Below are 27,703 nucleotides of genomic sequence, written 5' to 3'. Positions count from 1 at the left end.
GATTTCTCCGTTCTCCCAGGACTTTATTTTTGTTGGTTTGTTTGATTCTTGCGCCAGTTCCGTTTCGCTCGCTTAGTCGCGGATTTCTGCGGCCCGTTCCTAATTTCTCTTGACTCAGTGGCAGTTTCGCTGCCTGCAGCAAGTTCTTATCCCCTACCTACGCGTTATAGAACGGTGTTCGAACGAGTGACAAATTGCGGGCCATTTTTTTTTTTGTTTTTGCTTAGCTGAGAAAGCAAACGCACGTGAGCAGCGCACTTTGCAACGGTTCTTTGCCTTCGATTCGGTTCTTTCCTCATAATTCGTCGCGCCTTGTGCCAGACAGATCCCGGCGATACGGTGGCATGGGAAGAGATGGCGAAGGGCGTGAAAAAAAATGGATAAAGGAAATTATCATCGTGGATCTGCGCCCAGAAATGCTGCTGAGGGAAGGCAGGAACTAACTGTATAAAAAGCACTATGCGGGCTGGAAGGGGTGTTAAGGCAACGAGTAGATTAGGTATATAGGGTGTCCCAGAGTCCTTATCACACTTGTCCCAAAGTGTGATAAGAAAAAAATAGGAAAAAAAAAAAAAAACACGCTGCAAGTACGGTTAGTACTTGTGACGAACAAACACCGTCGGTTTTATAATTGTAACGTGCACCAGGTATTTTTATCCAATTTCTTTTTCTGCCAAGCTTGGCTAACGTTATAGCTGGGACACGTGGTATATATACCCTGCAGTACCACGACCAAATTTACTTGAACTGATCGTACTCGTGATTTTCGGGTCGTTTAGTGCCGGATGCTGGAAGTTCATGTACTTACACTTTAAATTGACTTCCTTCCTTTCTTTTTATTTATTTAATTTTTTTTAATCGGAAACTTACCATCCGCCTGAAAGTAGCACGTTGGTGCAAAGGCAGCGTCCTCGCTTTTGGGTGCTAATTTTGTCTTTCACGAAGCTTCCTCTGCAAGCGGACTTCCGCAGAACTCGTGTAATTATTCGCCGCATCACTTGTTTTCTGTCCGTAAGGTATATCATTCAGCGCCTATGTCGACATCACTGGCGCATCAGTTCGACAGCACTTCGACGTCGCTGGCAGATAGTATGGCTATCGTGTATCCCATCTTTAAGCAGAATTAAAAAAAAAAAAGATTGTTGACTACATGATCAGAAAATTGACATTCTACCCGAATACGTGTCTACGTCTTTCTCGACCTATTGCTGTTTTCTTCATGCAACACTGATGTTGCATTTTGTTATTATACATGTACGTACAATCGTAAAATTGGCTCCAGGCGAGGCTATTGACAATGGTGCTTAAAATTTAAGGAATAATTAATAGAATTGTTTTGCTGGTTGATCTGGAACAAGATTTCTTGCTCTGTAGCGGCGAATCCGTTTTCCTCTTGATCAGTCTGGAGCGGGTTCGCGCTTTCCACGGCTGGTCGTTTCGGATCAACTCGCTCCGCCGCCGTGGCGTGGGTTCGCACGGAAATAGGACGAGAAGCATGCGTCGCTTTCGTCTTCACGTGAATTGGCACGTATCATTGGGTCAGCGCTGAGGGTCGATGACTCTGCCATCCAAACGTACAAAGCGGAAGTTTGGCACCATTTTCGGAACCGATTTGTGTGACGTTCGCGCAACAACGTCCCGTGTAATCCCCTCTCAGAGCATTTTTTTTTTTGCGTTTCGTTGGCAGGTTTGGATAGGTAAAGTCCTAACGCTTGCTGCAGGACCCAAGATTTCGGCGCCCGCACCCAGATCGACCAGTGAAAAACACCACAACTGCTGTGAAGTTAACTTTCAAAGTCAGAAGCAAGTAGTCAATGCATTAAACGAAACCGCAGTTCGCACGTCCCGTTGCTTCTTCTCGCAGTCGTAGCTAACGGCATCACCAAATCTATCTACGCTGAGAAGTCAGGAGAGACGAAAACTGCCCCCCCCCCAAAAAAAAAAAAATAAAAAATAAATAAATAAAGTAAAAATAAAATAAACGCTTACTCGTTCTTTCTACATCTCTCTGTATGTGCGTGACTCGTTTAAGAACGGATGTAAATGTAAGATGCCGTGTCTGTCAGAACTTCGGTGTTTGATGCTAGCGGCCACGGGTACGCGGCCGCTAAATGCCCGTATACACTGTAAAATGAAGCTGTCAGCGAAGCTCGCACCGCAAGCTGGCACGCCGTCCCAGGCGCTCGAACGCGGGCGCATGCACGCTTCTGGTTTGTAGCCGCAAATCCGCACTCACAATGCCGCCCTTTAAGCCGACTTTGACACGTTCTGCGGCGGCGCGTTTATGGCGCGCTATTTGACGTCACCTCGTACCAAGTGGTACGTAGATTGAGAGAGAGAGAGAGAGAAAGGCACAGTTCGCCCTGCTCTTCCCATGCCCCGTATTCGTGGCTGCAGGAGCACGCCGTGGGTCTGTCCTTGCTCGGATTTAATCCGCGGCCGAAGCGCTCTTAATCCGCGCTCTCAGCGGCTTGCGCTGCATCACTCAAGCGCCTGCCACCGCGATGCCGAGACCTTTCTTGGCATGGCGCCTCAATCCCGCTCGCTTGCCATAGTCGGCCCCCCCTCCATCCACTCTGCTGCTTTCATAACCGCTATCCGCGGAAATGGACATCAATCTTCCGAATCGGACAAGCGGAAAGCATCCGGTTGGTTTGTACCGCGCTGACTCTTTTCAGGCTCCCATTCACGCTGGCGTTGCGCGACCCTCCTCTACCTCTTTTTCCACGCCCCTTTCCCACCTTTTTTGCCGCCCTCCCAGCCCTCCGTCCTCTTTGCTTTCATTGCGAGCGGCTGTCCTCGCCCTCCCTTTTGAAGCACCCTGCGTTCGTTTCTATGCGGGCCTCTCTATTTATCCTCTCGCGTAGAGCGCGTTTTATAAGAACAGTCGTTTCGCTTCTGCTCTCTGCAAATGCGCGTAAGCCGTTGGTGTGCATGAACGTTTCATTTCTCTCTCTCTCTATCTCCTCCAGCTTTGCGGCGTGTTTCTGATTTCTTTCGTTTTTTTTTTCTTGCTTTAATCGTGAATCAACAGGGAGTATAAACGGTGGGTTTTGGGGATGACGTTTGGTTTCTGCCAGCACGTTTTGTGTGACTTAATGCACGCGTGCACACTCTGCATGTGCCTTGTCGAGACGAAAGTAAATCAAACGAAAGAAAACAAGAATCTGGCGCAATGCTTCGTGGTCCCCCAGAAAAAAAAAAAAAAAATATATATATATATATATATATATATATATATTTGTGCCGTCTACTTTTGTTGGCTTTACTAAATTTTTGTCGGTTTTTCTCTTCTTTTTTTTTTCTTCGCCCGTCGCTTTCAATTGGTGCACGAGATTTTAACGTGTCTACGTTCCAACCAATCTGAAACAGTGCGCCCTCTCTTATTTCCAGACTACCGTTTTTTGCCACGATTTTTTTCCCTACGCTCTCGGTGCCACCTTTGCTTTGTTTGCACCGCCTCCTCCTTTGTGTGGAAGTGTGAGTGGGAGGATGAGGATTGTGGGGGTTATCCTTGTGTGGTTTTCTACATCTCGTGGTGGTCGACGTGGCGTGTACTGCGCCTGTACTGCACGTGCGCTCTTCCGCTCTCAAATGCAGCGGCGCACTCTATACCGGTCGCGTTTGGCACTATACGTTCGGTGCAACGAATTTCGTTACTCATTTCACTTAACGTCGCCAGCCGGTAACGGAATCGAACAGTGGGCACTTAAGCGGCAACCACAACGAACGTATGTTCAGTAGACGCCCGGCGTCTGCGCGTATATGGTCAGGCCGCAGAGCGTGACGTCACGAAGAAGCCATGAGATTTCTCCACAGGCATCACTAATTGAAGTGGCCAAACGTTCAGCACTTACTTGGGAAATACTTTATTCAAAGCGACGAAGAGAAGCATGCCAGTGTAGTCTGCACTTTTTGCCTATACATTTACGCCCGTTTGTTGACAATCATGCATGCAGTTTGTTTACAGATTTCACGCTGCGCAATAAGCACGCTATTATTACGAAGTAAATGCGCATTCTGATGTTTCCGTTTCAATCGTCAACCACATGCAAAATATATGTCTCGGCCGACATTACCACGTGGTCGTATCACAGCATAAACCGGACGCTGCGACGCCAAGTGGCGCCACGTTGAAGTATACGTCGGTAATATGATGCCAGTGCCTCTCATTTTATGTTCGCTAATGAGACGCGCAGAAAGTGCTGACGGATACGCGGAGTCTGCGAGAAGGGACAAGTGTTCGTTAAGAACTGTCAACCACCTAAACAAGCCGGTCGTCATCTGACAGATGCATACAGGCAGGCGCCCCCTGATTTAAGCATGGTCACGAAGCACAGGAGCGTATAGAGCCTACATGTACCATGAAGTCGCACTGGTGCCGCGTGCCGTGTGCGAAAGACACAGAAACGGTTTCGAGTTCTTTCTTTTCTTTTTTTTTCATGAAATAGTCAAAGACATTTCGATGCAGCGTTTCTATATATACGTATATACCCTGTAGTCTTATAACACTGCGAGTTCCGTTAGTTGTACATCGCACGCATGCACGCAAGCGCCTAAATGAGCCTAAAAAACCATCCTCTGCCGTCTGCTCAGTCAGTGTAACCATTCCGCGCGACACCTTCTAACGAATGTTTTCCCTAACGAATCTTTCCCACCAAGGTGCAAACTAACGTGTCTGCATTCGGCGATACGATCTGAACGCGCGTGGGCTTTAAGCCTCCTGACGGGAGACTTGTCGGTCGGATCGAACACATATTTATAGAGTTGCCTCCGTATATACGTATGCACACAAGCCACGGGCACCGCTTATAGTATGCATATATTTATATACATACAGGCCCGGGAGTGGCGTCGGCGTCTCATCGGCGGCTATGCTTGCGGGGAGGGGGGCGTTATCTGCAGTTGTGTTCCTCGCCGCCGCCGGCGCAGGCTGAGGGCTGCAGCAGCCGCGGTCGTCGGTGTGGAGGCTGGTACAAAAGGAGGACAAAATGGCCGTCACGCGAGGTGATGTGGCCCGGTCACGCGAGGAGCCCATCAGACAGCGGGGCGAGCTGCCGCTGGAGCCTCCTCGGGATCCCCGGCGTCCGGCCGCGGCAGCGCCGCTTGCAACAGCAGCAGCAGCAGCGGCTTCACCGCGCTTCTCCGACGCGCGATGGCGCCGCATCGTTGGGCGGATGCCCGCGTATACTCCTACACTCCGAGACTCTGCGCTCTGCACGATGTATTCCCGGCGTGGTCTGCGGCGAATGCTGTTCGGAACGACGCTCGAAGGCATGAGTCGACGAGCAGTGGCGCGCGAAACTCTAGAGGCACATGCGTTTGGGAGGACGGCGCTTGAGATTCACTTCTGTGCTACTTTCCAGGGTCAGTTGGGTGCGTGGCGACGTGTGCATAGCGAGTGTCGAGGGGGCCGTGGTCACGCGCTGCATGGCAAGCGTAACACAAGGTTTCTTCATCTCCTTGCAACAGACTGAAGATCACGTGTTTTGACTGTTAATTCTGTATATCACTGTCTAGTAATTGCTAACGGTTCACTCCTCCGCGCTTCGCTTTGGTCTAGAGAGGAAATTTAAGGGAAAACACAATGACGTTAGTCAGTGGCACACGTTTGCATATAAGTAATGGTGGCATTGGTAGCCATTGGAATGTTTGCTGACTGGTACTGTCACAGTCCTCGGCGGCACGCGATGCCGTCAAGGGAACTGTTAAGACATCCTTCGCCCACTGAAGGGCATTAGAGAGAGAAAGCAAGGAGAGGAAAGGCAGGGAAGTCAACCAGACGAGCATTTGGTTTGCTACCGTACACTGGGGTAAGGAAAAGGGGGAATGGAAAGAGGAAAAGAGGACGAGTGAATTTGTCAAATACAGAGAGAGGTTGGTCCGAGTGCGTATAGGTGGTGAATATCCGCAGAGCTGTGTCCCTGGACAGTGGGAACTCCGTAGTAATGTGCACGAACTCTAAATACGTAGCACAATTTTAGAACACCTGCGCGCAGTTGGTGCTCGTGTCGCTTCCCCGAGAGCAACGCGAGCGCTCCTATAGATATTGTAATCTCCAGGAACCAGAACCGAGCTCGACATTAAAAACTCCCGAAATTGTGAAATGTTGAATTGCCAACCAAAAGCCGGATGGCGACAGTCAGTGTAAAGATAAAGGACTACAGTATGTATTAAAACAACCCCGGATGAACAGGCAGCTGTCCCGAATGATCGGCCGCTGAGGATAGGAGAACCACAGGGGAACAGAAGGTTGTATAGCGCAGTCAAACCATGAGCTAACAAAACGAACTCATAAGGAAAGTATCGATAGCGAGTGGTTCGTTAAAACAAAATATGTTAGACCTCGCAAATAAAAAGAAAAGAGAAAAGAAAAAAAGAAGGAAAAAGAAAAAGCAAGCAATCAAAGAAAAAGTACTGTGGTTTTTTAAATCGTTCAGATTCGTTAAAATCGAAGCGCCTACCAGACCTCTAAAAAACAAGCAACCAAGAATTTCTGTGTTGCAAAAAGGCTACAATCATGGGTTAGCAGTATTTTACGGACGCACTTATTTCAATACACGAAGAATTTGGATCTTTGGTTTCACCAGAGAATTGCACCCAGGGTGTATACCACATCTAACAACACTTCGACATGGGAGCTCCAGAACCATCCATATCGTCGCCGTCTTCACGTCGGCGCTGGCAACTATTTTCATGTCCTCTCGTTGCAAGCCTCCATCCTGTCTGCATTGCGGTAATCGCAAAAGGTCGTGTCTGTCGACACCCCCTCAGCATCCGTTGGAAATGTGCGCAGTTTGTGCTGTCACGTATATATACCGCAGGAAATGACGGCAATTTAACGCTTCTTTGAAAATAGCCGGCTCTTCCTATACCACCTCTTTTTTTGTATATTTTTTGTGGAAATACTCATCAAACTGGCACCGAAGCTTGACGCATTTCTTCCTTCAGATTTCGCAAAAAAGAAAGGGAAAAAAAATCTTAATCTTTGTGAATACCATGCAGGAGAAAAAACTTGTTTGCTCTGTACGATCGAAAACATCCAAGTCGAGGTTCTTTGCATTTACCCCCGTATTCTCAAGCAATCCTCGACTCGAAGCTGTTCCTCCACACAGCGAGTTGAGCACACCACTGCCCCTCGGCGGATGAAGACGCATCACCGTGGATGATCACGAAGCGCAGTCAGCACTTCTATGGAGAGGTGGCGCTGCTGTCTATGTAGTCGAGATAAAATATGGTTAGAGTATTCGCGGAAGAAAAGCAGGGAAGAGATTGATAGAACTGGAGTCATTGGAAGTGAACGTAATGGTATAGTATACCTACAGTGATAAAGGTTTTAAATAGAAAAGTTAGGATCGAAATCAGATAGGCAAAAGGCTAGATGGCGATAAATGTAGTAAAACCTGATTAAATTGATCAAGCAGGCTAGGAGACTTTGTCCCCGCCCCTTTTCAAAGGGAACGCCAGTAACCATCATCATCATCATCATTGAGTTGAGGTGGCGTGTTGATTGCAGGAACGCTATATAATACGTGAGTTAGTTGCTGGAAGTTCGTGTCGATAAACGTAAGGGTTGCGAAACAAGCCCCAATTGAAACCCCTGCGCCAAGGAAGTACTCCGAAATTCTCTGAAGTACAAGAAAAAAAAATAAAGAACTAAATTTTAAAGAAAGAAAACATTCTCCGCGCATTGATTATCCTGTACAAATTTTCCTTTAATTGCGAGAAAACGCATCTGTCATTTCAGTCGGCCGAAGAGTATAATAGTATAGCTGTCACGTCCAATCCTCTTCTGCCTTCTACGGGCGCTGAAGGACAAGACCGGGACGCTTGGCTTCCGCCGCATCACTGCTCTTCTTGGCTTTTCTGTAAGCAAGAGCCGCGCGCCGCTCTATTTGCGAGCGCATCCGTCTATTCCGAACCAGGAACAGAGTGTGAAAAGGATTGGGCACGCAAATCGAACGCGTACTAGGCCGAAGCATCGCGCGGACTTCAAGAAGCGTGGAATTGATTTGGACTGACCTTTGCCCGGCCGGTCGGCCGGCGGACGTCAAATCTTTGCCTTTTCGCGCTCGCCTCTCTAATAACAACAAAGCGGCAAATGAACGCCAACAAAAAAAGGCGAATAGGATCACCGCAAGAAAAGAAGGAGGTGAGCTGTAAGAAGAGAGAGAGAGAGAGGCCACAAGAGCGGCGTGCCATCAGTCAGTCACTCACTGCAGCTCACGCGTATTCCGCGGACGCAGTATATCCTGCTAGTAAAGACCCTGCGTGCGCCAATTGTTCGCGGAGACAAATCGCCGCTCGAAATCGAACGAGAGAGTGGGCTCTTACGGCGTACGTTCGCGCCTTCGCGCTGCGGACTCCTTGACACGTTGAAAGCCGAGAACGAGGGGCAGCCACGTTCATCGCGGCGTCTACTCCCCTTGTCCAGCGAAGACAGCCCGCACTGTATAGACACGCAAGCGAGGCTGCATCTCGCGGGCGGTTTGCTTCCCCTTTTGACGGGCGCGCTGCGTAGCGTCGTTTCCCTCCCATGGCTTTATACGCATGCTGCGCGCCGCACGCTACACCGCCACACCTCGACCTGAAAAGTCTGCTGTCAAGACAGCATGTGAAGGGTGCGCGCGCGAACTCCGAGCGTTGTTGTTCCAAGTCCGTTTGTTCCAGTCTGCAGCATTTGCGCTGGTGACGCGGCGTCCTGTTGTTATATACTAGCTCGCTTTTATTTGGTCCTGCCCATGGAGCCCGCTAACACGGAACAGCCTTGCATCATGTCACCTCGCACCGTCCTAGGTACCACGTTGATTGTAGTAGCAGCAGTAGTAGTGGCGGCGGATAATCGAAACAGAAATAAAATTCAGAGAGAGGAAGAGGGAGAGGGAGAGAGAGAACATTTCCTCGCTTGGTTACCCATACTTTCTTCTCCGGACCACTTCTTTACGAGCCCTCAAAACCACCGTGACGTTCCTAAGATCGGCGCATCCTTCTCTTTTAAACGAGACTCTTTCTTATTGCGATTTGTTCCCTGTATTGGGTTCCCTGTACTCGCGGCAGTCTATGAGCTGCTTCCTTCTTTTATTTTCAAAAAAAAAATAATAATATAAAAAGGGTCTTTTCTTGTTCTGGTTATGTGGCGCTGTCTTCCTTTTACGCCCCGATCCATCCACTCCTCGCCTTCCCCCTGACGTTCGTCCTTCGCCCGCTGCTTTCTGTTTGCTTACGCGCCTTCTCGAACTGTACTCTTAATTCACTTGTCGAAAAGAAAGCACTGCTGCCAACTCTCCTCTCTTCCTCGCAGAAAGCGGCGATTTCGGTTTCCGCTTTGGTGTCCCGCGTCCTTGCTTTATTCTCGCGCGCTCCGATTCTTGTTATGTGTTCTCTGCTTGCTGCTGCTCTGGTCCCCTCGCTCGAACTTCTTCCTGAGCGCGAAGGAGAGACAAACCAAACTGGTGAAGTAAAAAGAGGATGCGATGGAGTGCGCTGAAAGACAGCACATAGAGAGAGAGAGAGAGCGTGTTGGAAAGGGTCGAGCATGGACGAAGGTTCCGGTGAAAAGAGTGAGGGCAACGAAGAGCAAGGGGAGACTGTTGAGATGACGACAACGCCGTGCGCCCCATCCATCAAGGCGAAAGCATCCCGAAGAAAGGGCGTCCTCGTGTTCACGCGAGAAAGAAGGGGACAATGCACGGGGGTATATAGTGCTCCTTGGCTTCTTCTTCGGTGTGGCGGCGGCCGGAAAAACTGGGACGGTTCTCTCGCCCCGGAACACTCGATCCTTTTTGCTTCGAGGGCGCGGCGCACGTGCAAAATAGAGGAGCCGCTTCTCTCTCGCGCATCTCGCTTGTCATCCGGCCGCGACTGCAGCTCGCATCGCGCGAGAATCCGGCCCCTTTGTGAGTTTATCCGTACTCACACTGGCGTGCACGTAAGTTCGGGGCGTGTTCGCCAATATACTGATAACACAGAGCGTGTACGTAGCACCCGTGCTTGTTCGAGCACCGCATTGTTTTCTGCGTTCGTGTAACGTACGTGCATTGTCTTACGCACGAAATTTTTGTCAGGTACACGAACTTATATACTTAACATCTGTAAAACAGTGTAGTTAGTGGGGTCGGAAGTGAGCACGCGCACTGCAGTAGTTAGTCATGTTGAAGCTACAAGATGTGTGTACACACTCACGCTCATTCTAGAGTCGTAAATGTAAGCCAGTGGTGGGGCGTGTAGTACGCACTGCTCCAGTGCGAGCGAGTTAGCGCCAATGATTGTGAGGGAGTGGGAGTGCTAGTGAGTTCTTTTGAGAGGACAGGCTGTATGTCGTGCGAATGCGAGTAAGTGGCCATAAATGTATGTCTGAAACAAAAATTAAAAAGAAAGAAAAAGAAATCTAAAGAATGGAGCACTACGTTGCCATATTGTCATAAGTGTACGTGAGTGTATATGTGCATGAGCTTTCCTGCGTAACGTGCTGGCGAGTGATTATACCGCCATATCAGACATCACTGACAGAGCTCTGGGTCGCATCTGCCCTGAAGTGCGTTGCCCGTGAGTCTGGTCTCTCTCTGTACACGTGGAACGTTAAGTGGCGCTTCGGAAACGGTGCAAATAACATTTTTTAGGGCTCTGATAGTGAAACAATCTACACTGCGTAGCGCCTTCTTGCTATAGAACTATCATTTCTGGCAAATTTTTCAGCTTTCTTCGCGGAAGGAGCCCGTCGGCCACACGGCACAAGAAAGCACATACGCACTTTCGGCAGTCGTACACTATATAACCTCAACGTATACCGCGTTTCACTTCCTCTGTTCAAGCACACTCTGCTGAAACGGGCGCGCGGTGTGGCTGAGGGCGGCCACGATGGCGGGGCTATACGTATACACTTTATACAGTGCGCGGGCAGGGGTGGTATGTGTACACGCCGTTCAACACAGCGCGTGCTATAGCCGGGCGAGGCGCTCTGGCTCGACCGTCACGCCTCGTTTTTTTTCAATGGGCGCCTCGGCGAAGCGTAGCGTGCGCGCTCATTGTTCCTGCGCATGCAAGGAAGAGATTAGTGCCGTACACCTCGCGACTGGCCTAGGCTGTGTGCGCACGCGCACAGGCACCCTTATGTGTGGTGGTGTACTGCGTGCATCCGCGGCCGACACGCTCGCCGGCCGTCGTCGAGTCTAACTTGGCTCGAAACACGTGTATAAGGCAGGTGATTCCACGAGGCAGCTCTGTTAACTTCCTTCCGACCGCGGGCTTCCGTGCTTGGACGTGTACCGCGCCGGTCGTTGCATCGAGGTTGCACTGCGCGGGATGTATGCAGCGTCCCGTGCAGTTCATTATGCGCAGCATGCGCAAAGAGGGCACGCAATTTATACAGGCTAGAAAAGGCGATATTAACGACTTGACTTACAGCTTAGCTGACGTGCATCGATAGTTACAGAATCGTACAACGAGCAGCAAAATGGTGACGACAAAGAAAGAGAGAGCGAGAAGGCACGGACTCAACAGCGTCAAGGACTGCACTATGCAGCTCCACTGCAATTTACCCTTTCACATGACCTAGCAACCAAGTACAACCGAACGAAGGCTTACATAAGCAATGTTCAAGATTTGTTTTCAGTCGGACGTCACTATGTACTGCTCAGTAAATGTTGTCACTTTGTGGCCCCAGCGGCAAGCGGGCAGACTCATCCTAAGTGGCGGTTCGTGTTATCCGTGACATGGTGAAATTCGTAGTTCCCCAGCCCGTCAGATGTATATATGAGTCAGGAAGAACTCCTACAAAGACGAACAACTCGACAAGGAAACATGGGAATGCTGGTATGTTAACCAAAAAAAAAAAAAAAAAAAAAAAAAAAAAAAAAAAACGCCGGGTTGGCCCACAACAAAGCACAAAGCTTCAATAGGCACCCGATATCACTGTAAACACTGCTGTCTACCGAGAAAGAAGCAGTTTCTTTTGTTGACTCAGATATATAGATGAACAGACCACACGCAGCCATCATTTGTCGAGCTAATTTAGAAGCCTTCCGTAATTTCAATGGTATACTGCTCTGGGAAAGAAAAGGTAAGGAAGGTAAATAACATGCACATCCGGTTTGCTACGCTTTGGGGAAAGGGGATTAAACAGAGGGGGAAGGTAGAGAGAGAACTGAAGCTTTGCACGCATCAAGAGGCTGAATCTCACGTACTTGTTTCGTAGTCTCATCGCTTAGGTGTCAGTGCACATGTTATTTGCCGTACCCTATAGCTGCTATGCTTCTTTGCTACTCTCTGTGGTTTGACTATTCGTAATGCGGTTCACAGTGAATAAGCATAACCCAAAAATGTTTGTGCGAAGGAAGCATTCCAAACACACCGTGGGCAAAAACAGGGAGCTCTGCATTTAGCAGAGCGCGCAATTTTAGCGTTATGGTCGTTCTCGAAGCTCCCGATTTCTTTCTTTCTTTCTTTCTTTCTTTCTTTCTTTCTTTCTTTCTTTCTTTCTTTGTTCTTTCCTTCTTTCTTTCCTTCTTTCTTTCTTTTCTTTCTTTCTGTCTTTCTTTCTTCCTTTCCTTCCTTCCTTCCTTCCTTCTTTCTTTCTTTCTTTCTTTCTTTCTGGCTTTATTTCTTTCTTCTCGCTTTCTTTCTTTTTATCTAAGACGTGAAATCTTCCGTCTCTTCCATTGTTCTCAGTGTCTCTCATATTTAGGTCCATTGACGGTGTATCCTACGAGTAGTGTTGTTCTCTATGGGTTATGTATTGTGAGGAGACACTTCGTGCACTGCGCTCTTGTCGTCGGAGCAGTAAGTTTAGATGAGCTAGGGCCGCCGCTTTTCGGGGCATGGGACTGTTTAGAGCACTTTCATTGGTGTCTGTTGCCGCCATATACATGTAAGCTCAACGCTGGTGTCTCTTTAGGTGTCCTTTCATTCCTCCACAGCAGTGGTCTTCAGACTTGTCTGATAACCCCCTTGCGAAAGGTGAACCTCGCGGCCGCTCCATTCTTTGTTCTCTCTCTCTCTCGATTCGAAACCGCAAATGCACCTGCAGCCCATGTAGTGTGCGTGCTTACCTCCGCGAAGGGGCAATTCAGCACGGCAAACAGTTCTTATAAAGCAACGACGCCATGAATAACCAAAATCAAAAGCAGGCGGCGCGACGTATAGGTAAGGCTCGCACTGAAACGCGGCGGGTGGAGGGGGGGGGGGGGGGGGTTGTTGCGGAGGCAGGCGACCCAACCCAAGAGACCACAGAGGGAGAGGCGCTAATCACGCTGACTTTATCGCCACTCGTGAATGGCTCTTTCCTGAACGTCGACCGCGGCTCCTTTTGCGGCAGCTACCCTCCGGACTGGAACTCGCCTCGCGGACGGGGGGGGGGGAATCAGAAATAAACGAACCGCGCCAGGTCGCATCGTTCTTATCATCGCGTCGCATCTTATACACCACGCCGGTGCTGAAGCCAGCGCTGGAGAAGTTGTTCAGGGGGGGTTTTGAGGGGGGGGGGAGGTGGTCGAGGGGCTTGGATCCGCCAAAGCGGAGATGGCAATCAGCGCCCATCTCTTTCTCGCTTCCGTCCTCAGTCGCACGGTTATATAGCCTTGTTCTCTTTGCGTTTTTCTTCGTATTACGCGGGCGATAAAAAAATCTGCCGAGGAAATCGGCGCGCCGATTGTTCGCCCACAATGCTTTCGGCGGCGCGCGAGGCACGCCGCGAAGAATGGACAGCTCCCCCCCCCCCTACACTTTTTTTCTTCTTTCAACGCCGACATTCGTGTGTGCTTGTGCGTGTGTGTTTGTGTGTGTGTGTTGGCGGAGGTGGAAACTCAAAAGAACGACCGCGGTACTGGGGAGGTCACTTGCTTCGAGATCCGCCATCTCGATAAGGATGGCCCCCGTTCTTTCCTCCCGGTGCCCAATGCGAGGCGCGTACACGCCCCAATCCACTCGATTAGCTGCGGCGGCACCTGCTGAGGACGCGCTTTTTAAACGCCTCGCGCGCCAGTGTCGTCCGTCACTGTGACGCCTCGTCGATGGGTGTCGCTGTCGGCGCCCTGCGACTTCTCTTTCATGCCCTTTTGGAACTGGCGCCCAACCTGCTTATTCGCAGCCCAATGGAGATTGCCCAACGTATGGCCAACGTCTGTGGCGGTGAACGAACCCTTATATGTTTAAGTTAAACCACTCGCTTTGAAGTCTGAGCTAAATAACTTTCTGGCGTAGTACTCGGCCTATTAAATAACCAGAAAAATGCATTCACAAAACCCTCCATAGAGTTAACATTAGACGTTCCCTCTCTTTCTTTTTCTCGCCTTCACTTCTTCCCTTCCCTCCGCTACCTGCCGACACGGACTTGGGTCTCTAAGGCAGTAAAGTTGTTCTCATGAGTTTTTTCTACGATTGTCCACCGCCGCAGCGTTCGTATCGTTATCACGCCGATCGCTATCATGCATGGTGGACGGCCGAATGCCGGCCAGTTAGAAAACAGTACGTAAGTGCAGTTTTGTGATTACGGGCCTTTATTCTTTTTTTCTTTTTATAACCGTAACCGTTTGGAATGAAACACATACTCATTATTCGACGTCAGAGGAATTACCTATGGCCTTTTTGGGAACTGCGGTCGTGTGCATTAATAGAGGCTTCGAGAAACTGTCGATAAAAGGAAGCCTTTCAGAATGCGGCTTTCTGGTTGCATAACATGAATAAATTTTGTTTGTTTCATTCATTACTTGACTGACGACAGATCGAAAGCTTGGCTGCGACTGTGTTCTGTTAGATGAGTGCTATTCAGAAACTTAGCCTGGTCTTAAGAACTGGAACGCCAGCGCTTTGTCATTGTTGTTATTCTCTGACATCGTGGCTCATACCCACTATAGGATGATTGGACAAGACTCAGGTGGTTAAGGCTTAATGAATGTAGAAATTAAATTTCACTTGTGAATTTGCGAAAACTGATAAATTCAACGTGTTAGATGCAAGAAAATGAAAGGCGCAGCCTTAATTGAAGTATACTAAAAATAATAATGGTAAAGGAAGCAGTTTAATTGAGCAATCGCTTGGAATCGATAAAAAATTCCTCGACGGTGGCACGAACATTCCTGTTGATGTACCCGAGAGTGGAAGCTCCAAATGCAAAGATAACGGGAATTGTCAGATCCAGGCCAATATTGCGATAGCAAATGTCGAAGATTCTTTTTCTCGATACGGTAAAATTCGGTGAGGGATAGTTCAAGTCTGCGTGTATTGAATGAATCACGACGCCAGGAATATATAGGAGGTGTCGATACTTGGGAGAAGCTTTCAACGTGTGGTTAAACAACGCTTGCTTAACAGTATCACCGATTAGGCTTCTTTGCATCACCGATTAGTCTCTCCTTCCTTGAATTTATTTTCCTACACGTGCGGAGCAACTTGAACGCAACCGCATCACCGAAGTCCATTATAGGACTGGCCAGCATCCCATTCTGCTCGTGTCTCTACTTGGAGCTTAATGCTGCGGAAGAAACCCTCTTACTTCTTTTCGTTTTCAGTTAATAATAATAATAATAATAATAATAATAATAATAATAATAATAATAATAATAATAATAATAATAATAATAATAATAATAATAATAATAATAATAATAATAATGCCTTATCAAGAATACTCTAACCACATTTCTAAATAAAGTCCGCTACTGGGTCCGGTTCTTCAGCTGTGGGTCTCACCAATGGTGTACATTTCGTTTTCCTTCCTGAAAAGAAAATAACAAAAACAATAACAACAGAAGACAAAAACAAGAAAACATTGACTCTCTCCGATTTATTTGAATTCTAATTCGGCACCTAGTGGCACTTTCCATTATTTCCTTTTTTTTGTGCTTTGTACTTATTTACAAGTTAAGTTACGTTTACTCAAAACCGTGTTCGTCTCTCGTTTTTCTTCCGCTGCAGGGCATTGGCGGCGACGGGTGTCCGGGAACTACGTCATCGGGTTACGTGACAACGTCTAGTGGCAGTCCCAGTGGTTTGATCTCATCATGGAGGCCGAATTAAAGCCGTCTGTGGTGGATTTCGATTTCAAGCAGGTGAGTCCTCCCGTGTCGTGTCGTCTTCGGCGTATTGTGTCGCCTTCTGAATGGTCTCGGATCGCTCGCTCGGTCGACGTTACGTCGGTTTTGGTTCGATGAGATTTCTCGCCGCGAGAGCTGATTACAATTCTACTTGAGGAAGATATATGCGCAAGCGCGCTCATTGTGGAATCAGTGTAACAGCCTGCATTCCATGTTGCAGTTGCTATAGTGGGAATCGTTCTTGGAAATTAGCGGAAGGTATATTAGTCGAGGCTTTTTGGGGAAGCCAGTGAAGGCTGTCGAAAGGCTGCCGTAGTCAGTGCGTCGATTATATCATTTTAATATCGCGTTATAGTGCGAGGGGAATTCCTGGCTTTTGTCATCGCTGACATTACCTTGTGAAAACCGAAGAAAGCCCCGGGATGTAATCGCTTTTCATGCATGCAGCTTCTTGGTATCGACAGGTATGTTATGAACGCGATGAAACCTACTTTTTCTTTAAGTACCGCGGTTGGATGTTAAAGCAGCATCTATATGCTTGTATGTGAACAAAGCTACAATTGTCCAGCAATGTTTATTATGATTAAAAGCGCTTTTCTTTGCCAGAACACAAAGATGAAGATGTAATATTGTGTAGTCAGGTGTAATGTTGACGGAACGTCCTAGATATATATATATTTTTTATCACTACGTCGTATGCTCGACAGGCACTTCACCGGTGCTTTCCGTCTTCGGTGACGACGTAAGACCCTACATCCAATTAGGCCAAAGAATATGGCTATGTATACAATTTCAATGTATAGTTCTGCATGTGTCTTACGTTATATCAGGGATGAATATTTTGCGTTGTCGCTTCCGAGGCAATATTGAAACGGATAGCTAGGAGACAGTTTGCGATATAATGCACAAGGGGTCTTCGGAAGTGTTAATGCGAGATATGAGCCATGTCGTCGGTTGCTTGGTTTACCCCCCGCCTTGACCCTATACACTCCGTTTAAAAACACGAAAGTAGTATTCAGAATGTCGCTTCCGTGATCGTCAATCCATTTAACTCGCACATTAAGGGATTTTCTTGCAGCAGATGCAGAACTAAAAACCCGTTTTCGTTCTGCACCACGCGTGCGCTCTTCCGCCTCTTTTAAAAACCGCCTCCTTTCAACATCGATCGTCACAAGGTAAAGATTGCACGCGTGCTTGGTTTTTACTGCCGTATAACGGCGAAGGTCGCGTCCAGCCGGGTCGTTCGTATATATACGGTAGAAACGGCCAGCACTTGACCTCGCCGCTACGGCTGCCCCCTGGCAAGGTCGTGGCGTGATGCACGCAAATGAATCGCATGAACGGACGGCGCGCGCGGTCCCACAATGCTACTGCCGCGAGTGCCGCGTCTGAACAGCCCAAGGCGGCACAATGGAGGCGTCTCGTGGTCCCGTGGCTCGCTTGTGTATATGTCCGCTCCGCGCGCTTCAAAAATGCGCCGTGCTCGTCGCGTATTCACACAACGGAGAGAGAGAGAGAGAGAGGATAAGCAGACCTGCCGACGTCGTTCGCGTTTTCCGCTGTGCTCTCGCATCGGAGTGTGAGAACATGTTCGCGTGCTGCCTCTCTTTCTTCGTGTCCGTTCAGTGCGCCGGTGTAGCAGAAGAAAGCTTCCTTGACGTTTGCGCATTGATGGTGGTGGTGGAAATGCGCAGTGGCAGATCTATAGCCCGGCAGAGGTCTCGGACGTCACCGTTACGGCGCGGGGTCTTCCTTACTTCGAGACAAGAGACGACCCTCGTCGTTCATCCTGACAGGCTGAGCATTCGATTCGGAATTGGATCACATCCCTTCTCGCATTGCAATGGCCGCGCACAAGCGACATTTCCTGCTGGTGTACGGGTCGATCGAGTGCGCAGGCAGTAACGGAGGGTGCAGCCTCCGGTCAGAGTAGCCCTCAAGTTGAATCGTTGCGGCGTGCATACACAAGAAGTGCGCGTCCGTCTAAACTGGCAAGTTATAATAGTTCCTTTATTTTTCATCATGAAGATGAGGGAGGCTGGGAGAAAAAGCTGAGGAGCAGCTTGACTAGCTCCCGCCTCTGCATGCGTGAATTCCTCCTCAAAAGCATGCTTTTGACCCTGTCTTTAGTGCAATCTATCTAAATGTGACAGCATGCGCATGGGCTTCTGACATGAAACAGCCCGGACAAGGTTTGGTTTGTCCTACCAATGAAATGCCTATAGCAGATTCTTTGTTGTGCAGCAGAAGTCGAAGTTTTCAATATATATTTTTTTCTGGATAAAGCTAATTTACGCTGGAGGCTGTGCTCAATTCTGAATAGGAGTCTTATAGACAAATAATGCCTAGTTAAAGTAAAGCTGTGCTCTTTCTGTCCTTTGCTATACTGCGAAACATACGGGCACGCATACGCCTTGTGTATGCTATAGATGCACTTAGAAACAACGACAACTGGTATAGCGACATGCGAAGGCAACGTTGGAAAGACCATCGAAAACAGCACAATGTGCTCCTTGCTTTCGTGGTGTGCCCCACGAGCAATATGGACGAGAACACCCAAATCGCTTTCAAGAGATCATAACACAAAAATGTTTGATGAGATGAAATATTCATCAAGGAAAGCTACTTGTTACATAATACATCATGTTCGAATCCACACACTGCGAATAATCGTTGTTGAAAACAAAACGTTTGTTCCCTGTCATGTTGCTCACGGCGGCTTTACAAATTCCCGCTATTTCGAGCAGTTTTTGCGAGAAGACATAGAACTGTCTGCTGCGTGAGATGCTCCGCTGTCACATCGGTCGCAGCTCACAACTCCGCCAGTCATGCACCAGAGCTCTGACACACCTATATGCGCGAACATTAGCGGCTTATAGTTCGCGTCTGCAGCGCTCGTAGCATACACGCTTTTTCGTCCGGATCACACAGTGAGAATGCCCGCGGAAACACGAACGGTTCGGAGCCGAACAGCCTTTAGTATAGACGCCCCGAGAGCGCCACACCTTGGTTCCCTTGTTGTTCCCGTTTCACGCACCTCGTCCCGTTGAAAGGCGCTAAAGATCTCCATTGGTGTCAGATCCTTCCGCGGGTGCTGTACGTCTGTCGGCTCGTACAAGAGCGCCCTCATTGTGCGCCACGATGAGCTGCAATGTATGGCAGCGGGACATGTGTCGTCTCTTTTCTTGTGCAGAGGTGCCGCAGCATGTTTTCAACGCCGCCTGAGCAGCGGTAAGGTGAAGTGCTCTTCAGCGCAGTGCGCCGGTGACCGAGGCTGCATGCGCCTAAGATGTACACTGCTACAGGGCGGTTAAGACCAGTGTCAGGGTCGTTATTTGCCGCGTATGGGTTAAATTATACAATATAGCGATATTACGGTCTCGTTCGTTAGAGCAGCGTGTCTTGCCGATCGAATATAGTTAAGCCTACTGCAAGTTGAGTCAATAGCGCCTTACAATAGCGCCTTACAAAAGGAGTTACTAAACGAGCTCCTGAACTGCACTGAATGCAGCGCTCCTAATTAGTTCTCAGCTGAGTTGCGGTTTTGATAAATATGCGATCCCGTCGCACTGGCGGAGTTGTACTTCGCCTCCACGACTACTTACAGCTATGCTCAAGTGCAAGTATAAACTTGCAAGAGGACTGCATGAGGACTGCTCCGGTGGCATCGAATCCAGTTAGGACGTTCATTATTTAACAATTATCGCTGTAAAACGCGGCGCGCTTTAGTACCTGTTGTCTTACCTACACAGCTCTCAACTGCGCGATGCATATCTCTGTCAATCGTGGAACCAGCGCGAGACGTAAGAAACAGAAGCTCATACTGTCAACGGATAGTGAAAACTACCGAGACCCGTACGTACTTTCAAGAAAAAAAACAACAACCTCGGCTACAACGTTTCTTACATTCCACTGCGTACTTCTCTTTAATTACCTCAGGCATAGAAAGAAACGGCCGCAGAAATAGAAAGAAACGGCGTTTTGTCCGGTTCTGACACCGGCTTTAAGCGCTGTTCGGCGTCACTCGAAAAACAACCATTCCGCGCGCAAGCTGCACGCAGCGGGACTTCGAGACGCGGAAACGGACTGCACCGCGCGTTCACACGCACTCGGAAGACCGTCGACTGCGAAGGAGCTTCACTTGCGGCGGTTCCTCTCGCACCGGGATGCCTTGAGGCAGCGGGGCGCGTCATCCCCAGCAGCTATACGGGCCGGTGTAAGCGGCAGCACAATACTGTTTTTCCCAGATCATCGCCTTTGATCACCGAGGTTTTGGTCCGTGAAAAGGGCGACGCTTTACGACGCGGCTTCGTGACTCCTCGTGTTCCTTCCTCATTAGGGAGCCTCCCCCGCCTGTTGGGAACTTCTTCTTTCGCTCGCCTTTCTTTGCTTTTCTTCGACGCTTTTTTTTTTTTTTCTCTTCCTGACCTCCTCCTGCTCTCAGCAAGCCGCGTTGAAGAGGAGAGCTCAGTGTCCATCAGACGGGCGCGTGTAGGAACGATATGGGCTGCCTTCTCAGCGGGTACACGCTGTTCCACCTGACTTCTCGCCAGAAGCGGTGGGTCTTTTTCATGCGCTTTGGGGGAAACACAAAAGAAGAGGCGGAGGCCTCGCTCACACGGCGCGCGTGCGTGTGTGGTCGTCATTACAAGGGTGACACACTCGCGCACACCGCAGGGGTTACGCGTTGCTGCGACGGCGCATGGTGTCTTCAGACGAACGCAGACCGCTGCGCGGCCAGTTTCAGGAATCGCTAATCATCCTCGGCGCGTCTTCTTTCTTTCTTCTTCTTTTGGATCCCTGACGCTCGTCAAGTCCGTGTCAGGCAGGCAGGCAGGACGGGCGACGACAGGCGGTGCCGGCGGAGCCTAGACGCGAGTACGCGGCGACGCGTTCTCGGCCGCCCTTGTCATGACACCCCGCTCGTCGCGTGGGGCAGCCGCTGCGTTCCGCTGAGGAACGCAGCGGTTCGCGCGAACGCCTGCGGCGACGTGCTCAAGGTATTAGCACTGCGCGGAACATATACCTAAAGAAACAAAGACGTGGTTCGCAAGCCTGTAACGACTGTGCGTCATGTGGGGCGTTGCCGCATAGTGCCGTGATAGGACGCGCGTGGCGGATACTGCAAGGTCGCGGTCGCACTTGAAAGGCATGCGCTCACTCTGTCCTCTCTGCGAACCGATGTGTCGTCACTATCTATCTATCTATCTATCTATCTATCTATCTATCTATCTATCTATCTATCTATCTATCTATCTATCTATCTATCTATCTATCTATCTATCTATCTATCTATCTATCTATCTATCTATCTATCTATCTATCTATCTATCTATCTATCTTGCTGCGTACATACGTATGTACGTACGTACGTACGTACGTACCTACGTACGTACGTACGTACCTACGTACATACATACATACATACATACATACATACATACATACATACATACATACATACATACATACATACATACATACATACATACATACATACATACATACCTACATTAGGCACACAGGCTGATTCTACCGGGTTGCAAGTTCTAAACTTTAATATCTATAGGTGAAGCCAGAGATAAGTCCCATACACTTTCAGTTCTTACTGCTGGGTGTTTTCCACTGGCGGCCGCTAAGAAATACGCAAGGTTCAGCAACCTTTACATTATCCGAACTCATCTCACAGCGTGTTCGTCTGTTTTCTTTGTCTACGTGTGTTCCTCCATCATTACGGTTTGTCTAGATTTACGTCGTTTCTTCAACTTTGGTTCGGCGCACAGCAGCAGCCGGGTTCTCTCTGTTTACTTCGCCTGGCCAGACGTCGTGATTATCGCTGAGTGAGGTTACCCCCCTTGGACAGCGATCAAATCTCGATTCATCTGGCCACGTTAACAGTCGTCCCGGATTCGTTTCGAGAGAAAAAAAAAAGAAAGCCTTGCCCGAGGCTATAGTGGCGGCCGTTACACTTTCACGATCTTCAAATGAGAGCGCTCTTCCGTTGCACGCATGCCCGAGGTGTGCGCAACGGCGACACGTTCTTCCCCACTGCGGCGGAAGCGTCGGAGCGGGAGGAGCGGCTGAAATCGGCAGCAGCTTCTTCTACAAGCCGAGCCTCCTCAACAGTGCATTCGCCCCCTTTGTTCTAAAGATCTCCGGCTTCTCGCGAGCATTCCCAGTTACTGGAATACTGCGCCGTTTGCACCGAGGTATTGTACGCGCCGATTCCTTTCTTTGACTTTCGCGTCGGCTACGCTCTACCTAGAACAATCGGGTCAGTTTCTCTGCGGAGGGTTCTCCTCCCCTGCGCGTGCGGCGTGCTTTGCTCTTTTCCTTTCGCACAACCGTGCGACCACGCTCACGTGTGTTGGTGCGTATGTGTGCAGGAAGGCGCGCGCTCGCGCTCTCGTATACTACGCGTGTTGATCACTTTCTACGGTCATTTCTTTGCCCCTCTGTTTTTTTCTTTTTTGGTACATTCTGTTGGCGTTTCGGTCTCGCTGCACCAGTCCTTTTGGAGTAAGCGAGAGAGAGAGAGCGAGAGACCATCATCATTACTTTTCCTCTTCGGTGCGGCGCAGAACGCGCGAGAAGGCAAAAGTCAAAAGGAAAGCGCGTCGTCGCCGCCGCCGTCGCGCGGTGCTTTCCAGGGATCCCGTAATGAGCTCCTTTCTCCTTACCGTAGATCGTCTTCTCGGTCTGGTCCGGCGGCCGGATGGCCCACTGAGCCAGCGAGGAGCGCTCCGGGGTGGTTGCCGCGGCTGCTGCTGCTGCTGCTGCTCGCTTTTCTCCCTTTCTCTCCGCACGGCTGCCCCTGCTGGCTGAAGGGGGGGGGGGGGGGGGCATCCTTAGTAGAGGGGTGGGGGGCAACTTTCCCCTCCCTTCGACGCCCCCTCACCGATACCGGGAGGTGCCCCTCCGGCCCCCTCGGTATACGGGTTGAGAGCTGAGCCGATCCGCAGCGGAACGGCCGGCTTCAAAGTTAACGCGCTCGTGATCGCGTGCGGACGTCCTCTCCGCTGTCTGGAAGAAAAACAAAAGTCGGCCGCCAGAGAGAAGAGAAAGGAACCAAGGAAGGACGGGACGAGCACCTCGCACTACCACTAGAGTATACCATCATCACCGCCTCGTCGCTGTCGTGTGCGGCCTAACGCCGGGCCGTCCCTCGACGTCGTTTTTTGTTTACCTCCCGGCCGATGCGTGCCGTCGCCGGCCGCGGTCACGGTCATCGTCGTCGTTGTTGCCGCCTCCTCGTCGTAGTCGTGTTGCGGCCTCTCGCCTCTTCCGCTGGGACTTTGCGGCCTTCTCTCCGCCGTGCGCGGAACGAGCGATCAACCGGTGATCCCGAAGACCTTCGATCGTCCGTCCTGTGATCCGTCTGATCGTCCCAACCAGAGCCGAGCGACCCGTTGCCAGAACCGCAGGCCGAGAAGACACCATGCTACTGGCAGGTTTGTTTTTGCTCTTGGAGCATGGGTTAGGAGCGAAGCACTTGTCGCGAGCGTTGGTCACCAGAGTGTGACTACCTAGCGTTAGGATCTTTCGAGGCTGCTTTGGATACGCAAGTATGCAGCTCGACGCGTTGGTATTACGTCTTAATGCGTTGAACTGCATGCGGTTGATGAACACGTGTCGGGTTATCATCCATGTACGCTTGAACATTCTCCAGCGAGACGATCCGCGTGCAAGCTTCTAATCAAATCGCTTGGATTTTCAGTCAGTCTAGGATTGTACCAGAGTTATATAGCTCAATTTTGGGACGTCTCTTTTTTCTATTCTTAGAGACAGATGAACAAAGTTCAACCGAACTATACGGACTGTTTCAAGCTGATGTATAGATACAAATTGCGTTAATGATAGCATGTCTCGGGCAGAGGTCTTTCTCATACACCAGAATTATTAAGGCTATATACTGCTGACGATTATTACTTGGGATTATTCAAAAATTTCCCACCGTTTTGCGCCTCCGTCGCCTACATCTGCAAGCTGTCCCTCAGTCGAGTCCTCTACACTCGTGGCTCTCGCTCAGCGTTGCCGGTCGCGGGCGTCTTTCCGACGACGTTGTCTCGAATCGATGCGACGTGGCCTTGAATCGCTGCCTGAGAGCTCGTTGCAGACGGACCATAGCTGCTAGCAGCCGCGCGGCGCGCTATTCTCGACGCCTTGCGTCACACCTGGCGCGGTGCCAGCCGGTCCCTCTGAAAGAGTGTTGGTGGGGGCGAGGCTAATTGAAGCCGCGCAGGTGGCACCTAATTGTGTCTGCCCACTCGCACATTCTGCATTGCGTCCGCCCGCCGACGTCCATCAGTCGAGCGAACAGCGCCGGATGATACGGGCAACGCGTGTAATATGGTCCGGTGTCGACACGGAGAAATTTTGCTGCGCAAACGAGCGTAAAAGCGCCGCGAGACAGCTATAGCTGTATCAAAATGTTAGAGACCACTGGGTACGTAACCGCAACTGCTTCGAGGCCTTGAAGTGAACCTTATGCAACACTGGCGCGGTGTTTCGAATGGATGGAGGTTGAGAAAGTTATTTCTGCTCACTTCCTGGAGGCATTCTATGGAGAACGCTATAGAAGCGGGGAAATGAGAGAATCGGTAATGTCCTCTACGGCCGCCTGCCAACGGATGGCGCAAAGTTATTGAAGTATAGGATGGATGCTTGGGCCAGTTGATTCAGCACTGCGAGAAAACAGCGGTATAGGATGATATGATACGATGCTGCGGCATCCTTCAAATGCGGCGCAAGCTTGCACTATATTGCGCCGGGTTTTACAAAGAACACATATTAGGAAAGCAGTTTCGATCATTCCTATTTACGATTGTGAATTCAAGCGCGCTGTTTTTTTATTTTCCGCTGAAGTGTTCCATACTGTGGTGCTGTATTTGAGGTTAGCGGACGGGTAAAACAAATGTGACCACGTATTTGTGAATATGCATGCATGCCCATTCCAGTCAGAGGCTCAGAAGTACGACCGCGATGACTAGTTAGTGATCTCGTCGCGCGGGCTGTGGCCGCGTAATCTGTTGACAAAAACAATTTGCAGAGTGTACAGTTTGATGTTTTATATGTATGAATACCAAGCCATACGTTAAAGTTAATGCGAAAAGCAGAGATGCACTGATACTGGATATCAAGCGCACTGACCTACTGGATACTCTTGTGCCGAGCACTTTCACTTGGAGTCGAACCACGCAGCAATAGCCATTTTGCAACAACATTTAGGAAAATGCAGCATCACTGTCAAGAAGGCTTTCAACTTTTCACCCCCTGTAGTACCAACTCTTCTGCTTTACAGCGCAAATCCTGCCTCCCTTGGATCATTATAATCGCCGCGAGTGCCTTCGTCAATTCTAAGGAGAGAGAGAGAGAGAGAAAATAAACATTATTTATTTGAGATACGTCCGTGAATACGAGATTATCACTACACTCAGTTGCAAAAATCAGGTGCACGCATTTAATAAGCGGTGAAAGATGTGAACGAAACGGATTGCGCGTTGCCATAAACTCACCAAGTATACAAACATGGGCGGAGCTTCCTAATGTTTCTAATCATGTTCGCTGGCCGAAAATTGCCGGTGGGAAACGCCAGACCCGGTCATTAAATGTAGAAATTTGTCCGTTTGAAAGCCGTGCAAGATATGGCCGAACCATAGTGTTTAACGTTCGCGTGAAACGCTGTAATGAGGTCTAATCGCTCCTTCCAGACACCAATCGCTGTCTGGGCTCGAGGTTACGGAAGAGCGCCGCTTTTTTCGCGCAGTGAAAATTATATGTAGTCTCAAAACAAAACCCAATGACTTGTGACTTTATCACGTCCGTTTTTAATAGAAAACTCATGTTTTAATGTATCACCGTGATATGCCTTTAAAATAAAAGGAATACAATGTCTGAACCTTTATATGTCACGCAATTGTTTTCTTATGGACTACAGGTACTCTTAGAAAAATTGATGCATGTCTGAAATGAAAGTACCGTTCCCCATTAAGCCTAACCAACCTTTTGAATACTGTAGTCACTGCTGTATAGGAGCTTAATTTATCACATATATAGCGTTTTGATCTTCTTATGTTCTTGGTTGGAATTAATAATTGTTTCTAGTAAAACTTTTGCAGAACTCGAGCACTGTATAGGAAGAAGTTGTTTTATTATTTGAAGCTATTAGATTCGATTCGTTCTCAAATATTACTATTCGCACACAACTAGTTCTTTTGTATAACTGCTGGACTTCATCGCAAATGGCATGGTGGGGCATCCACATAATAAAGAACGATACAATGGCATGCCATTGTTTTCATTGTTTGTTAGTGAATCAAGTTAACTTAGCTAAGGTTGATCGTATTCACTCAACCGATCCCGATGTTAATGTATAATTGTAGATGTATAGCGTTTGTCGAAGCGTCACTGTCTCATTTTTCTCACATCTACAGCATGTATTAAAGAATGCATCTCTCCTTTTCTTTTTATAGATTTGGATGAAGCTAACTTTTAGGCTGCTTAAAAGGTGAAAGTCAATTTGCAAGACTTGTGGGCAGAGTAGTTTGCAAGCACTGAATATAAGAGGGCAGTGTCAGAAGGAGTGTTAATATTTAGAAATAACTGCCTAAAGTGGAGCAATGAACAAAGCATAGCCATAGGACCTGAGGTCTGAAGGGCATTTTATGTGCTATATCTATCGAAAAGGGTCTTTCAGAAAGCTTTGTAAACGAATTCAAGAAAACAAAGTCTGATGACGAGGATGAAGAAGCTTTCATGCCGTTCAAGCAGGACAGGGCCTGTAACTGCAACTGCACAAGACCGCCGTGATCTCGGGTAAACGCCGTACCAGTAGGATGCATTTTGCTTTTTGTCACATGATGTTTGTTTTCTAAGGCTGCACAACGTCAGATTCACAAATGGCGCTTCTCCAGGTCAACCGACTGGTCGAGCCTCTGGGACGGTGATTTACATATACGTTAATGTGCGTCGCTCGCCCACTTAGCTTCCGTATAGTTAGTGTGACGTAAAACCATATTAAGCAGCGCCACCGAGGAAATTCGGCACGGAATTTATGAAGGCATTTCCTCTATTTCTACGCTGTGTTACGAGGGAACCCTATCGTGACTCTGTGAGATTTGATATATAGCTTGCAGAACATGATTATTAGTTTATTTGGTTGTTTTATAGGTCTACGAATGAAACAGGCTGAACTTCACGTTCTATTATCTTTTAAATATGCGAAGTTCGAGCTTATTGATGTTAATCTCTTGCTCGCGTGGTACAGACGTAAGAAGAGCTTGACATTTTAACTGTATGATAACGTTCTACAAGGGCAGTGTGGCCAAATAAGCAGAAGAGAATACGTAGAAGAGTATAGGAATGGGGGTTAACCAGGCTATAGATCAAAGCTCAAGAGTGTACGCACATGCGCTTGTATATATACGAATATCTCGTGTATTACTTGTTAGCAAGCTTGTGTAACAAAAATTGTTTTATTTTGGGGAGACTTGAATATCGATATAGTAGTACGACGGTGCCGATTGCATTCCTTGTAGAAACAGCTCTATACAAAGTAGACCCATTTGAAAATTTCGATATGCTGGATCGCAAATGTAAGAGACGGTGGCAGTCAAGTGAATCCTGTCCACGCCGATGTTCGGGACAAAGGGATCGTTCCATACCGCATTTAGGCG

The 27,703-nt window shown here is 48.8% G+C and overlaps 1 protein-coding gene across 4 annotated transcripts in view; it reads left to right on the top strand.

The window, feature by feature from the left end:
- The window catches only part of LOC119442589 (transcription factor Sp9), a 151,874-nt gene that overhangs the window by 105,981 nt on the left and 18,190 nt on the right, over positions 1–27,703 (top strand). For 3 of the 4 annotated variants that reach the window (XM_049662248.1, XM_037707515.2, XM_037707514.2), the window contains one exon: positions 15,910–16,043. In XM_049662248.1, the coding sequence (XP_049518205.1) occupies positions 15,996–16,043 (48 nt within the window). In that variant the 5' untranslated portion in view covers positions 15,910–15,995. Of the gene's footprint in view, positions 1–15,909; positions 16,044–23,018; positions 23,480–27,703 lie in introns of those variants that run through there. The other variant, XM_037707516.2, reaches the window with a different exon arrangement.

The sequence above is a fragment of the Dermacentor silvarum genome, chromosome 2 (genome assembly GCF_013339745.2).
Source record: "Dermacentor silvarum isolate Dsil-2018 chromosome 2, BIME_Dsil_1.4, whole genome shotgun sequence".
Classification (NCBI taxonomy): Eukaryota; Metazoa; Arthropoda; class Arachnida; order Ixodida; family Ixodidae; genus Dermacentor; species Dermacentor silvarum.
The sequence above is the reverse complement of the archived record's forward strand: the minus strand, read 5'-3'. Positions and strand labels throughout refer to the sequence as shown.